General features: G+C 49.4%; 3 protein-coding genes and 1 non-coding gene across 4 annotated transcripts; 2 read left to right on the top strand and 2 right to left on the bottom strand.

Annotated features, from left to right (window-relative positions):
* Nucleotides 1-166: 166 nt before the first annotated feature.
* Nucleotides 167-2,378, bottom strand: MBOAT4 (membrane bound O-acyltransferase domain containing 4). The gene is given in 5 exon segments (XM_068136753.1): nt 167-615; nt 618-689; nt 692-915; nt 917-998; nt 2,348-2,378. Coding segments are annotated over 5 exon segments (858 nt in total).
* Nucleotides 2,379-3,586: 1,208 nt separating this feature from the next.
* Nucleotides 3,587-4,659, bottom strand: LOC137440756 (ribonuclease CL2-like). The gene is made up of 2 exons (XM_068137308.1): nt 4,553-4,659; nt 3,587-4,145 (listed from the first exon to the last, which is right to left on the bottom strand). Exon 2 carries the CDS (start codon nt 4,137-4,139, stop codon nt 3,708-3,710), a length of 432 nt encoding a protein of 143 aa, XP_067993409.1. The 5' UTR covers nt 4,140-4,145; nt 4,553-4,659; the 3' UTR covers nt 3,587-3,707.
* Nucleotides 4,660-8,141: 3,482 nt separating this feature from the next.
* RPS3A (ribosomal protein S3A) lies at nt 8,142-13,267 on the top strand. Its single transcript, XM_068137307.1, has 6 exons — nt 8,142-8,249; nt 8,952-9,055; nt 11,300-11,487; nt 11,656-11,864; nt 12,451-12,560; nt 13,105-13,267. The coding sequence occupies exons 1-6, from the start codon at nt 8,188-8,190 to the stop codon at nt 13,224-13,226; spliced, it is 795 nt and encodes a 264-aa protein (XP_067993408.1). The 5' UTR covers nt 8,142-8,187; the 3' UTR covers nt 13,227-13,267.
* LOC137440964 (small nucleolar RNA SNORD73) lies at nt 12,814-12,884 on the top strand. Its single transcript, XR_010987274.1, has one exon. It is a non-coding gene; the product is annotated as a small nucleolar RNA SNORD73 (small nucleolar RNA).
* Nucleotides 13,268-14,894: the final 1,627 nt, after the last annotated feature.

The raw sequence follows: 14,894 nt of genomic DNA, 5'->3' as shown, positions 1-14,894 counted from the left end.
CTATGTGAGATGAGGCTGAGACCCCAAGCACCAAGACAAAACAGTTGGCAGGCAGTACTGCTAGAAGCCCTCATGCTTTGAGACCTTGCCTACTTGCTTCAGAGCATTCCTCATAGCTGGGGGTTATTCCAGGAGCAAAATCAAATCTGGTTCCCTGGAGACACTTCTACATGAGACTGACTGGCCAGTAACAGTTCTCACCTTGCATGCTCATGTGTGCAAAGGATGTGCACCGCCAGCCACACAAATTAATCCAGGACCAGCCCAGTTCTGCGTTGGCTTCTTGGCAAGCAGGAAGGCCATAGGATATGGAAAGGATGTTGCTGCAGTAAGTCCAGAGCAGGCAGATTATGGAGAAGCTCTTGGTCTCTACAGTCCCCAGGATGAAGGCAATGATGAGCTGTGCAATGACCCAGTTTGCACCATGATGGAGGAGCTTCACAGCCTGGGTGCTGAGGAAGGGATGGATGCAGTAGTCATCTTCCACCACGAGAGCCCAGCACAGGAAATCAAAGACCTGCCTGAGTCAGAGACCATGCCAGCAGGTGGAGAAGGCAAAGGTGGCAGGGAGTGGCTGGGCCAAGCAGCACTGGAAGACAAGTCTCCTCAACCAGTGGAACGTCTCTTGTTCCAGGTTCTAGTGAAGATGGCCAGACAAAGGCTGTTCTCCAACATCCAGAAGTTGTGGACAGGTCTCTCTGGCCTGCCTTTGGCCCAAAGCCTGCCAGGTCCAGGAGGGCCTCATCCAGTACCCAGTACAAATAGCAGGGCAGCCACAGGCACAGGACCCACAGCCAGACATGAGGCAGGCAGCCCATGGACAGCCCTCTGAGCAGCCCCCACCAGGCCAGCACACTGAGGCAGCATTGGCTGGAGTCCCTCAGCGGGCAGGGGAGAGCACCACAAGACTGTCTAGGACTGAAACCTGCTGAAGGAGCACAGGGGACCTCCCAGCAGGGCCGGGATAAAGTGCAGGTAGCATGATGTTGGAAAGCTTACTCCAATGTTTGAATGGGTTGTTTGGTTATAAGAAGGCAGGAGACCAAACCCCCAGTGGAAAAGTTGTTAGAGCCAATGCTGCATAGAAATCAGCCGTATTTTGCTCTATTTGTGCAGGGTATATTTTCAGAATGAGTGACAGCACTGAAGAGAGGCTTTGTCCATGTCAGTTTTGACATGCATGGCATGCAGCAACAGCCTGATTTCACAGGACCCATTCTGCCAAATCTATGGAGTCCAGTATTGACTCTGCTGAGTAAATATTCTTGAAGGCTCTTTGCAGCTCAAGCGATTCCCTGCTATGGTTCTGCAAAAATGCCATTGTTTTTTGAGGAGCAGAAATGAATTTTCATAGCAGCAATGGAAATGTTAACACACTGCTCATACCTCTCATTTTATACTGTCTGGGCAGTGGAAGTGTGATCTTAGCCTGTGAAGAATGTGAGAGAGCATTATTTGTAACTACTAAACACGTAAAAGCCTGGCTTCTGGTGAAGGAATGAATTGTTTGTTAATGCAGCAGGAGAGAAGAGGAGGCTGACCACTGTCAGAGCAAACTGTCAGAGCAGCGTGCCCAGGTGGTCAAGAAGGCCAATGGCATCCTGGCCTGCATTAGGAATAGTGTGGTCAGCAGGAGCAGGGAGGTCATTGTGTCCCTGTACTCTGCATTGGTTAGGCCGCACCTTGAGTACTGTGTCCAGTTCTGGGCCCCTCAGTTTAAGAAGGACATCGAAACACTTGAACATGTCCAGAGAAGGGCAACAAGGCTGGGGAGAGGCCTTGAACATAAGCCCTATGAGGAGAGGCTGAGGGAGCTGGGATTGTTTAGCCTGGAGAAGAGGAGGCTCAGGGGTGACCTCATTGCTCTCTACAACTACCTGAAAGGTGGTTGTAGCCAGGAAGGGGTTGGTCTCTTCTCCCAGGCAACCAGCACCAGAACAAGGGGACACAGTCTCAAGCTGCGCCAGGGGAAGTTAGGCTCGAGGTGAGGAGAAAGTTCTTCACCGAGAGAGTAATTAATCATTGGAATGGTGTAGTGGGTTGAGAGAGAAGGCCTAGCTTTCTCTCCCCCACAAAGAGGAAAAAAAACCACAGGTAACTCAGTTGGAGAAGCAGAAGGAATGTGCTGCCCAGGGAGGTGGTGGAGTCGCTGTCCCTGGAGGTGTTCATGAGGAGATTGGATGTGGCACTTGGTGCCATGGTCTAGTCATGAGGTCTGTGGTGAGAGGTTGGACTTGATGATCTTTGAGGTCTCTTCCAACTTTAGTGATACTGTGAAACTCTGGACATGAAATTTGAGGAGCTATGGCTTAGATACTAGCTTTGAGCTAATATCCAGAAAACATACAGTTGCTTTCTTGATGCTGTTTCGGGACCATTTTTGGTCACCTGTTGTAATGCAGCCTATACTGATCTGCTGCAGGACACACTACAAAGTGAAAGGCATGCACTGAGAGCAAATATTTATTTTAAAGGAAAAGCCAGGCTGACAATACTTTTCTCCAGGGACAAGCATGTAAATGGGAACCAAGGCCACTAAGTAGGGTTCAGGAGGCCTGAACTGAGCTCTTGTTGTCTGAGGCCAGCAGGTGGAGTGAGGTGATCCTGCTTCTCTGCTCAGCCATACTGACACACTTGGAAATGTAGGACTCAGTGATAGACTTCCCAGTACAAGAGAGACATGGATACATACTGGATAGAGTCCAACAAAGGAGTGATGATGAAGAAGGGACTGGAGCACCTCTGATAAGAGGAAAAGCTGTCGCTGTTCAGCCTGGACAAGAGAAGGCTTAGGCAGGTGGAACTTAGCAGTGCACCAATAAGGAATGAAGACAAGGGAGCCATGTTCTTCTTAGCAGTACTCAATAACAGGACAAGAGGTAAAGAAACAATCCAGAAGACATGACATCCCACCCAAACCAAAGAATATGCTTGTTTGTGTGTGCCTGTGCACGTGCTGTGAGTGGTGTGTGTGTCCTTGTGTGTTGTGTCTGCGCTGTGTGCATTCATGCTGTGAGCAAGGTGTGTGGTTCTGTGCTGGTCTGCTGGGCCTTGTCCGTCTGTGTGTGCGCATCTGTTGTGTTCTCACATGTGCTCAGTGTGCATGGGGTGGTGCTTCAGGGCTCTGTGTGGCACCAGCCAGTGCTTGGATCCATGGGGGTGCCAAGGGGTCTTCAAGAGCAGCCTTGGCCCCAGAGAAATGTTAAATGGGATTGAAGGCATGTGGGGCTGTGGGGCACATGAGGGTTTATGGGGCAGGAATGGGGGAAGATGAGGGTACCCAGGGGGTTATGAGGCACGTGGAAGGTTGTGAGATGCTGTGGGAGCAATGGGGCATCCAGGAAAGCAATGTGATACTCAGAGGGTCACAATACTGGGAGAGAGAGTTGAATGTGCATCCAGGGCATCAGGACAACCTTGGTGGGGGTTATGGGGCATAGGAGTGGTCAGTTGGCTGTGGAACACCCAGGAGGCTGGAAAAACCCAGAGGTTTCTGAGGCACAGGGGGGGCCAGGTTACACCTTGGACAGGGTTGGGAGCACCCAAGGGGGATCACAGGCACACAGAGAGGGTTAGGATCACAGAGTTCCATGAGCTGATGCCAGAGCCCAGGCCTTTGGCACCTCCTTTATTGTGGGTCCTAATGGGGGCCCCAGAGGGAGGGAGAATCCGCATTCCCACCTGCAGCTCCACCACATCAAGCCTCACTAAGCTGCCGGTGCATGGGTGCCAGCAAGGTGCACGGGCAGCCCGTTAAGGCAGGCAACGCGCACGTGGTGCTGGACCTGCCGGGCCCGGTAGGCGCAAGGGGGCCGGGTGTCCCCCCCACGCAGGCGGCAGGCCGTGAGGTCCATGGGTACCGAGGTGCTGTGGAACCCCGTCTCGTCAGGCGTCTGCGTGCAGGCAGCCACCAGGTCCTCTGCTGGAGCATGCACAAAGGTGTTGGAGGGCTTGCAGGGCCGGCCTGGGGCCGTCACTCGCCGGCGGGCCAGCATGGTCTCGCAGTAGCGGTGTGCCGCCATCGAGGGTGTCCGGGGGTAGTCCACATGCTGCCGCAGGAACTTCTCATAGCGGCTCTCGCCCTCTGCCCCTGCCAGAGCTGCCAGCAGCAGGGCCATACATAGGGCCCAGCCCGCCATGGGCACCTATAGAAAGAGGGGTCAAGGCCATCTAGACTTTTGGGCTCCCAACTGGAAATTCTATTAACTCCCATCCTGGGCACATGGGGCACTCACAAATCCTCTCAAAATGCATGGTGGACACCCCCCACGTCACACCCCCCCCCCCCCCCCCGACAGCTGGGCCATCTCTGAATCCCACCTAGATGCCTGGGTTCCCTACAAAACACCCATGAATACCTGGATCCCCTACAGTTCTGCACTCCCCAAAAGCCTGGGTCACCTCTGGAACACCTTCCCCTGGGCCCCCAGATCCCCTATAGATCCACCCTCTGCCCAAACACCTGGATCCCCTACATATCCTCCCTTCTCCCTGGATACAGGGGTTCCTCACAGTCCGCCTCCTGCAGTTTGGTCCCCTACCCACCCCTCACCTGGGTGTATGCCTCAGTTTTCCTTATGGCCTCGGGGTCTCCAGGGATCCCTCCCACTCCTCTTTGCTGCTTTTATAGTGGCCCCAACTGGGCCAAATGGGCAAGGATCCAGGAGGAGGGGCAGAGCAAAGAGCAAAGTCCAGCAGATTTGTGTGGGGGAGACAGGTGTCCAGGAGATCCCACTCCCCCTTGTGGTCCCCTCAAGGTCATTAGGTAGTCATTAACGAGCCACATGACTGTCTGTGCATGCCCTCTCAGGTGCCTCCTGCCCATGCTGTCCTGGATCATACATTCTGGCCTTAGCCATGTATCCCATGGTGGGAAGAACACCTAGGGCCCCTTGGGTGGCAGGGCAAGACTCCTAGTTCCCTGGTGAGAGCATCACCTCTGGGGCAGCTAACAGACACTTCTGTCTATCTTGGACAACGTGGTGTGTCCATGGCTGCATCACATTGCTTCAGGAGCTACGTGTCCCTTCCCTTTGTGCCCCCTTGCAGGCAATTTAATACACCTGGGAAATTCCAGGATATATTTTGCCCTGGTGCTACCTCACATGCTCCTGGCTGCTCCATGAAGATGAGACAAGCAAAAAGCCAGGGGCCACCTGAACTCATCACAAACTCAACCCTCTGCCTCAACCATCAAGGAGAACCTGATGCAGTCTCAAGGAGAGTGTGTCCCTTCCAGAGGGAAGGACATGCAGCACACAGGAGAGGCTGTCACAACCAGGTGACAAGTAAGTGATCTCCACCCTCTGCTTCAAAGACATGACAGAGACTAGGATGAAAAGCAGCAAACTAAAAGATAAGGAAGAAAGTGGACAGGAATCCTCACCTGACCTTCTGCATAAGCAAACAAGTTTGACTCCACCATTGATTGAAGGAGAACAATGATACTAGATGTGGACATTCCATGAGTGGGCCTCAGCACTTGGGTCATGGGCTGCTGGAGAGATGCACTCTTTGTGTGTGTGTCACCATCAAACCTGATATACTTGTCCTCAAGAACAGCACAGAGCTGTCTGTTCCAGGCCCACCATGTCTTTCAGCTTGGAGCAGGCTCATTCCCAGCCACCACCTTCCCCAAAAGAGCTGGAAAAGGTCTAAGACTGGCCACGATGAAAGTGCAGATTGCCCTGCCCTGGGCTGTGGTGGCATCTCTACAGCTCTACAGGCCTCTCAAGAGTTCCTCCTTAAAGTCATACAGTGGGAACAGCTCAGGCACCTAGCCAAAATCTTGCAGACAAGTCTAGATTTAATGTGAGCTGTGGCCTATTGGCTGCTCAGAATCTGCAGGAGATGGCACCTGCCTTTTGTGCTGTTGCTCTATTTGAGCAGATCTAGAGCAGCAAACCCCATCCCAGGGTGCTCTGCCTACTGGGGACCCATATCTGCACAAGCTTGACAGCCAGTGTCATCCCTGTCTATCTGCAGGACAGCTGTAGTCCCCAGGTGTCTCCCATCCTCACACTGTGCTTTCACTGAGTACCCATGAGTTCAACCAAGGGGCTCGCAGAGCAGCAACCTGTGTGCTCTGAACACCAAGCACCTTGCTGGCTCCCTGGGGACCCAGGGATACACTGGAAGGCAGAAGAAGGAGGTTGGAGTGTCCCAGAAAGGAGCTCTGACATGGGCATTGTGTGGTAGGGTAAGGAAGAGAGAGAAGCAGTGCAGGGCTCTTTCCAGATCTCAGCAAAATAGGCCTGGCAAACAAATAGCTTAAGAAGAGAAATACTTTAATAATACTAATACTACTGCTACTACTAATAATAATAGTGGTAGCGAGCAAGCTTTAATAGCTCATGGAAATCATAGATGTAGCAAGAAAAGGTGTGCTGAAAAGCAACCCTTTGGGAAGAACAATGGGCAAAGAGAAATACTGATTACACCAAGGTAGAGTGTTTCCAGAGAAGGTGGCTACTATGAACAAACCACTAAGTTTGTTTCATTCAGCTTGCCCAAGAAACAAGAAAGTGTGCACACAGGCCCAAAATGGGTGAAAATAGCTCTTTCTGTTGAGCTAGTCAATTAATAATATTTCACTACTGCCTTTTGTTCTAAAGTTTATTGCCTTACCACATTGCCTCTGGCAATTGAGAGGATTACCTGTTACTTGACCCTCCTCCCACCACTAGTTTCAATAGTTTTAAACAATCATCCCCAAATCTGATCAGAGCAGGGGACAGTTAGTCTTATTTGTTAACATTGTATACCACATGTCCCTGGATGCAGAGTGTGGCCTCTGCATGGCCTCTCTCTTCCCCTTCAGCCTGCACCTATCCCGCCAGGGCCACGTGAAAAAGGACACTGACCTTTGTCCCAGCTGGGCTGTGTCATGCTGCACTGGGACCAGTGTTGATTTGTATCTTCATCAATGACACAGACAGTGGGATTGAGCGCACCCTCAGCAAGTTTTCAGATGACACCAAGTTGAGTGGTGCAACTGGTGTGCCAGAGGGCCACGATGCTGTCCAGAGGGAGCTGGACAAACAAGGGAAGTGGGTCTGTGTGAACCTCATGAGGATGAACAAGGCCAAGTGGAAGGCCATGCACCTGGGTTGGAGATAGTATCAATAGTGTATCAATACAGATTGAGAGCAGCCCTGTGGTGAAGGACCTGGGAGTACTGGGCTGAAAAACTGGACACGAGTTGGCAATGTGCACTCGCAGCCCATAAAGCAAACCATATCTACTGGTGGAGGGAGGAGATTCTGCCCCACTCAGAGCATTGTGTCCAGCTCTGGAGTCTTCAGCACAAGGGCCTGTTGGTGTGGGTCTAGAGGAGGCCACAAAACTGATCAGAGGGCTGAAACTCCTCTCCCATGGGGACAGCCTGAGAGTTAGGGTTCAGCCTGGAGAAGACTCCAGAGAGGCTTATTGTGACCATTCAGTACTTAAAGGAGACTTGCAATATAGGGACAGACATTTGAGCAGGGCCCGTTGTGATAGGACAAAGGGTAATAGCTGTGAACTAAGGGGGTAGACTCAGACTCGATGTAAGTTAAGAATTTTTTTATAACGAGGGCGATGAAACACTGGAAAACGTTTGCACAGAAGTGGTAGAAGCCCCATACGTGGAAACAAAGTCAGGGGGGATGTGGCTCTGAGTGACTTGATCTAGTTGAAGATGTCCCTGCTTGCTTCAGGGGGGGTGCACTAGATGAACTTTAAAGTTTTTTTTCAGCCCAAATCATTCTATGATTCGAGGACGGTTTTATGTGTTTTATTGCCATTCCCCTCACAGAGAGCTTGGTCCGGTCCTCTGCTGCCCGCTCACCGCAGGCCTTTCCCGCACTAGACCAGGGGGAAGGGTCCGGCCTCGACACGGTGGCTGCATACTGGAAACATTAGGTCCTGATTTTGGGGGCTTTAATTTTTTTACAAGACCTCATTCCTTTCTTTCCTTAAACCCTGCCGCTGACTCGGCCGCTACCCGCTTGTACCGGCAGCTCCCCCCCACCGCCGGTGGTCCCGCCCCGCTGTGCTACGCCTCCAGGGGGCATCCGCCCCACCCTCAGAGCCGCGGTATCGCTCTCGCGGGATGCCTGTAACCTCTCGCGGATCTCGCGCGAGCCTCGCTTTCGTATAATCTCGCGCGATTGGCGTTTCCGGTCTTTTCGTCGGTGGGGCGGGACCATGGCGGTCGGCAAGAATAAGCGTCTCACCAAGGGAGGCAAGAAAGGCGCCAAGAAGAAAGTGTAAGGGGCTGGCAGAGGAAGGCAGCGACCTAGGGATGTCGGGCGGGTCGCCGCGGTGGCAGGATGCCGTGGATGCGAGGCGGATGGGGCTGCAGAGAGCGGGCCGCTGCTGTCATGGCGCCGGCCGGACGCGGGCCTCGCCTGGACACGGGGCGAGCTGCGTGGCGGCGGGAGGGGGTGCCGCGGGAAGATCTCAGGGCGGGCGAAAGGGAGCCGCTGTCGGAGCCTGGGTGCCTGCCGAGTTGGGTTCCCGGCATCCCAGCCATGTCACTTGCTGTGGGGAGCGCTCCGCGGCTTGCGGTGGGGCCGGGCCCGCGCCTGCCGGAGTGTTCCAGTGCGGCGGCGGCCCGGGCCTGGCGCAGTTTGCTTGGTGTGGGATCTGGGCTTCTCGGGTGGTGTTAAAAGTACATCGCTTGTATCGCCCCTGCGCGATAAGCGGGGCTGTAACGCAGTTTGAATTTTTGTCATCTGGGTTTTAGGATGTCTCTGCAGTTGATTTGTGCCTTTCTGAAATAAGTTGCAATAAACGTCTGCCTCGGTGCAGTGGGTAGTGGCCGCCGCCTGTGTTCACACACTTAGCAGTCTGCCCGCGCTAAACTTGAGAGCGCAGTACATTAACGTTTGCATTTCTGTTCTGCAGAGCACATGGGGAGGCTCAGTCTGAGGAAATCAATAAAAAAACTGTTTTCTGCTTTATTTAAGGGTTGATCCTTTCTCCAAAAAGGACTGGTACGATGTCAAAGCACCAGCAATGTTTAATATCCGAAACATCGGGAAGACACTTGTCACCAGGACTCAAGGAACTAGTGAGTAGTGGGGCTTTATGCAGTAAAGGGAGATGTATTTGTTCCATGTGCTAGCTTCAAATGAGAACTGCTAACAGCTACTTTTTGCTCATTGTGAACAAAACACCCCTAAGTTAATTACTTGGTTTGACTGACTTTATAAAGTTGACTGAATTATTTAAATAAATAAGCTTAGAATCACAGAATTGTTTAGGCTGGAAAATTTAAGATTGAGTCCAACTGTCAAGCCAACACCATCCTTGACCACTAAACCATGTCCCAGAGTGCTATGTCTACACATTTTTTTTAACAACACCAGGGATAGTCATTCCTACAACCTCCCTGGGCAGCTTGTTCTAATGGTTGACAACTTCCAGTAAAGAAATTTTTCCTAATACCAAATCTGGAGTCCTCTGGTGCAACTTGAAGTAATTTCCTTTTGTCTGATCATTGGCTGCTTGGGAGAAAAGACATGATTACTGACCTTGCTACAGCCTCCTTTCAGGTAGTTGTAGAGAGTGGTAATGTTTGCTCTCAGCCTCCTCTTCAGACTGAACAATCTCAGTTCCCTCAGCTGCTCCTCTTAAGACTTCACTGCCCTTCTCTGGACATGCTGTAGCAACTCACTGTCTTTCTTACAGCAAGGGCCCCAAAAGTAAATGCAGTACTCAAGTTGCAGCCACACCAGTGCCAAGTACAGGGGCACAGTTGCTTCACTGCTTCTGCTGGCTACACTTCTTGATCCAGGCCAGGATGCTGTTGACCTTCTTGGCCACCTGAGCATGCTGCTGGTTCATGTTCAGACATCTGTCAGCCAGCACCCCAGGTCTTTTTCTGCTGGCCTGCTTTCCCACCACTCTTCACCAGGCCTTTAGGGTTGCATGGGATTGTTGGGACCCAAGTCCAGGGCCTGGAACTTGGCCTTGTTAAATGTAGTACAAAGGACCTTGGCCTGTTGATCCAGTCTGCCTAGGTCCTTCTGTAGAGCCTTTCTACCCTCAAGGAGATCAGTTGTCCTGCCCAATTCATTGTCATTGCGAACTGTCTGAGGATGCACTCAGTCTCCTCCTGTAGATAATTGATAGAGTGGCCCCAATGCTGAGCCCCCAGGCAACACCACTTGTGATTGGGTGCCAGCTGGATTTAACTCCACCACAACTCTGGGCTCAGCTGTCCAGCTGGTTTTTACCTAGCAAAGAGTACACCTGTCTAAGCCATGAGCTGGCAGTTTCTTCAGGAGGAGTCTGGAGTCTGGTGTCAAAGGCTTTACTAAAGTAAAACATCCACAGCCTTTCCTTCATCCAGTAGGTGGATCATTGGTCACAGAAGGAGGTACAGGTTGGTCAAGCAGGACCTGCCTTCCCTGAATCCATGCTTAGTTGCAGGGGAATTAATATAGTCTGGTCTTTGTGCAGGAATACAAAGTCATGGGTATGATGTGAAGGACATGCCTGAAGCTTCTGATGAACTGCTGTGGTAACCTGATGAGTCTGAGGAAAGGAAAGAAGTAAAGAGTTAGTCTGATGATCAGAGGGAGACTGCTACCGGAAATTTTGGTCATAATAGGGTCTTAAAGACCATTGTGTTAGAAGAGACTGAAGTTTGAGGCTTTCAGGTAAAGAGACCTCTCTGTTGAGAGAATTGCCAACTCAATGGGCACTAATGTAGGTGTATCACTGAAGGGTAAAGGTTTCTTACATACTCTGTCGCCTTACTAGAAGGAAGCCTCTTAGGGATGATCTGGAGAGAGGCAGAGTATTTTTGGAAAGTTGGCTATGAGAATATCTCAATAGTTGCTCTATGCTCTTGGGCTTGCACTTAAGCTGGGAAGTTGGGCAGCATTTTGCACTGTGTATGTATGAAAGAAGTAAAATAATGGTCACTGTAAACCAAGTACGAGAGAGCCAATGTTAAAACAGTTACTTATTAGGAGTTTCTGTGAATTGACTGTGCTAGGGTGTGTGTTGGTGCTTTTCTATCTCTGATGTGGCTTTTTGTTTATCTTTTCATTATTGTTCATGATTTCCAAGTCCCTTTTAAACCTTTTCCACTTCCCAAACGAGTGTTTACGCTGCTGGAGTCTGTGGTGTAGTGGTATTTGTGTTAAGATTCAAGCAAATGCGATACTTGGTTCTGTGAGTTGATTTGTGTGAAGCCAGTAGCATCACCTTCTATTGGAAAACAGCAAATAGAAATCCAGTGTCTGAATTGAGCAATACTTTTCTAATGTTAATAAAAGGTGTTTTGTTTTGTTCCATAATACAGAAATTGCCTCTGATGGACTGAAGGGCCGTGTATTTGAAGTGAGTCTGGCTGACCTGCAGAACGATGAGGTTGCCTTCCGTAAATTTAAACTGATAACCGAGGACGTTCAGGGCAAAAACTGTCTGACGAACTTCCATGGGATGGACCTCACCCGGGATAAAATGTGCTCCATGGTCAAAAAATGGCAGGTGTGTAAAGAACGAGGTCTGCATTGCTGCTACTGCATTTAGGAAAGGAGGTGGCCACTGATGCATTGTGAAGCTGTGTTCGAAGTGGCATCAGCAGGTATCCGTGGCTGTCAGGTGCATGGTTTGAGGAGCCCATCTGTTGAATTGATAAATCTCTTCCTTTTTCAGACAATGATTGAGGCCCATGTAGATGTCAAAACTACCGATGGTTACCTACTGCGCCTCTTCTGCGTGGGTTTTACCAAGAAGCGTAACAACCAAATACGCAAGACCTCCTATGCCCAGCATCAGCAGGTGCGACAGATTCGCAGGAAGATGATGGAGATCATGACCCGCGAGGTCCAAACCAATGACCTGAAAGAAGTTGTCAATAAGCTGTAAGCTTTGCCTGTGTTTGCTTCCCTCCCCCTCCTCTTCTGCAGTTCAAATAGTTCTGTTCTTCAGTTGTTACTGATTATTTGGGGAACACTGGTGCCTCACATACTGTTCATCAGAGACCAGACATGTCATGTGGAAAAGCTAATGTGTCATTTTCTTAGAACACTCTCTTAATCTCTAGGTCATACTTTGCTCCCATTAACTGTTATGTTTGCATAGATGTAAAGTCAGGCTCTCCAGAGGGTTTTGATTATCATGTTTCTGAATGAATCTGTTGGGGTCACAAATGTTCTGTCTTTTGCTGATAGAAGGAAGTATTGTGTGCTTGCTTCTGAAAGTTCAGTTGCAGGTCTGCTTTCAAAATGGGCTCACTTGCACCAAGCCTCTTACAGCATTGCAAGGAAAATGTCTGTGAATCTAAACATACTTGAATCTTAACTTCACTTGTCAAAGTGAAGGTAGTGCTGATGCAGATTTCTGTGGAATGTTACCATTCCTAAGAGTTCTTTTAAGTCTGTGTTTGTGAAGACGCAGTAGGCATAGTGTTCATCATTCTGGTACTGATGGTGTTCTCTGATATCTCAGGATCCCAGACAGCATTGGCAAAGACATAGAGAAGGCATGTCAGTCCATTTACCCTCTTCATGACGTCTATGTCCGCAAGGTTAAGATGCTGAAGAAGCCCAAGTTTGAATGTAAGTCAGTTACTGCAATCATGCTGTTCTTAGGGCAGGGTGTGGGAAGTTGCTAGTGTAAATGTGTTTGCTTTCAGTTAAAAAAGTATCAAAGCAGCATCATAAGCTTGTAGCTGTGGTAGTGAAAAGGCTTGTCCTTCTGGTCCTGTGTTTGGCTTTCAGCCTCAAAAGCTGAGCAGTGATTCTTCCGGTCATGGCAATTTTGAATTCTTGCCTGAACCTCCTGCTGAAGGTTCAAAAGCTTTGCCTTGGGAATGAATGATGACAACATGTTTCGGTCCCAGATGACAGGGAATGATTATATTTTCCCTATTTTCTGACATTCCCATACAAGGCAGTAATTTGCAATGTCATTCCATAGCAATTCACTGCTTGTTTGCTGTCTGTCTGGCAGTCAGCATCTCCTTGCATGAGCTTTTGGGAATGGACTTGGTCATGTCCATATTACATGTGCTGGTGGTTTAATTTGTATGTGATGAACAATTCAGTAATTTAAAACTGTTGCAAGTGGGTGCATCTCTCATACAATACTTCTTCTTTTTAGTGGGCAAGCTGATGGAACTACATGGCGAAGGTGGTGGTGCTGGAAAGCCTTCTGGAGATGAGGCAGGCACAAAAGTAGAGCGAGCTGATGGATATGAGCCGCCTGTGCAAGAGTCTGTCTGAAACTAAAAATCAGTGGAAAATAAAAGTTTTAATATACAGAACTAATGTTTGGTTGCCTGTCGCTGCTAGACAATATCAGTGTCACGTAGGTGAATGGGTTTTGAGGAAGGTAAACTTCCTGCTGTGGTTTGAAAAAAGGGAAAAAAAGGCCAAAGTATTTAGTTTGGAGATCTGATGTTTGTGATGGGTGTTGTGAGATGGGCAGAAGAAACTGGGGTGTCCTTTTTGAAAGGTGGAAAGGTCACCACCACAGATTTTGTATATTTGTCTTTCCTGGTAACTTTCATCCTCACAAAAGCAGTATTTTGGCTGTGTGCAGTGGTTGCCTTGGTGAGAGGTGTTTCAAAGAGGAGCATTGTACAGGGCAACTGGGGCCATGCTGGGAGACTCCCTGTTTCAGAATTGTTTATTATCATAGTATCATTCAGGGTTGGAAGGGACCACAAGGATCATCTAGTTCCAACTCTCCTGCCATGGGCAGGGACACCCCACACTAGATCAGGCTGGCCAGAGCCTCGTCCAGCCTAGTCTTAAACACCTCCAGGGACGGGGCCTCGACCACCTCCCTGGACAACCCATTCCAGGGTTTCACCACTCTCATGGTGAAGAACGTAGGGAAGACTTGGGGGTTTACCCAGGCTATGTAGTTCAGAATTGCATGTGTGTAGGTTTAAGTTTCTCTGTGGTGATTTGATAAAACTTAAGAGGATAGATCTGGTCTCTCGTTGTCAGAAAGTGTTAAAGGCTCTTTAAACTGTAGTTTTAATCTTGGAAGCTCTGTTTTGAGCAGTGTAGAAATGCAGAATATGCTCAGGTGTGGGGTTGCATGTAGTTTTTCAGCCTCTGTCAACTGAGGGTAGAACTCATAATCACATTGGAAAAAACTGGAGCTTCAGGGGGAAAAGAATGCTGTGAAGAGGCAGTGGTCTGTGTTCTAAAGACATCTGCTGACTGTGTTTTTTCCATCACCTGATAGCATTTTTGCCGCTTGTTTAGCTTATGCCAGCTTAAAAATTGAAGAGCGTGTTTTTGTGGCTAAGACACGCATTATTTTTCACTATCAGCATGTTTTGTGAGAGCTTAGCACAGACCTACACTTAGTAATTTGTTGGTAAGTTAGTGATTAAAGCTTGAGAACAAAGTGGCACAGACCCATTTGGTGAGGTTGCTCAGGTAGTGGTGACTTGAAGTGAGCTGTGAAATGGCTTAGAATGAGAAGTGAAGGAAAGTAAGAAAGTGTTCCTGTTGCAACAGAGATACCTGGAAAAAGTAGAGGGATGCTCCTGTGGGGGTCAGGGATTTTTACCTTTTCCTAGTTGGTAATTCTGATTTGGAGGAAATGATAATGCAAAATGAAAAGAATGTATTCTCTTTTATTGAGAAGACAGCAGGTGATGTGATTTCATGGTGTGATTCCAAGTTACTGTTTTAGTAGGAGGGATGATACTGAGAGCAGTGCATGACTTAATGTTCAGGTAGCCATCTGCACTGGGTTGTAAATACAGGCCTGCTTGTTCTGCCTTTTCTAGCCTGCAGTGGAAGGGTAGCAAGTGTCTGAAAACTGCCACCATGCTGGAACAGGAATAAGGAATAGGGCTGCTTTTAATTTTCTGCTCTGCTCGCCCGTACTGTTGAAGCAGGTGTCATTGTTCTCTGAGTCCCAGACAG

Source organism: Melanerpes formicivorus, unplaced genomic scaffold, assembly GCF_026170545.1.
Source record: "Melanerpes formicivorus ecotype bairdi unplaced genomic scaffold, bMelFor1.0.p_v2 SCAF_4, whole genome shotgun sequence".
Taxonomy (NCBI): domain Eukaryota; kingdom Metazoa; phylum Chordata; class Aves; order Piciformes; family Picidae; genus Melanerpes; species Melanerpes formicivorus.
Note: the sequence above shows the minus strand (reverse complement) of the source record. Positions and strands in the feature narration are given on the sequence as shown.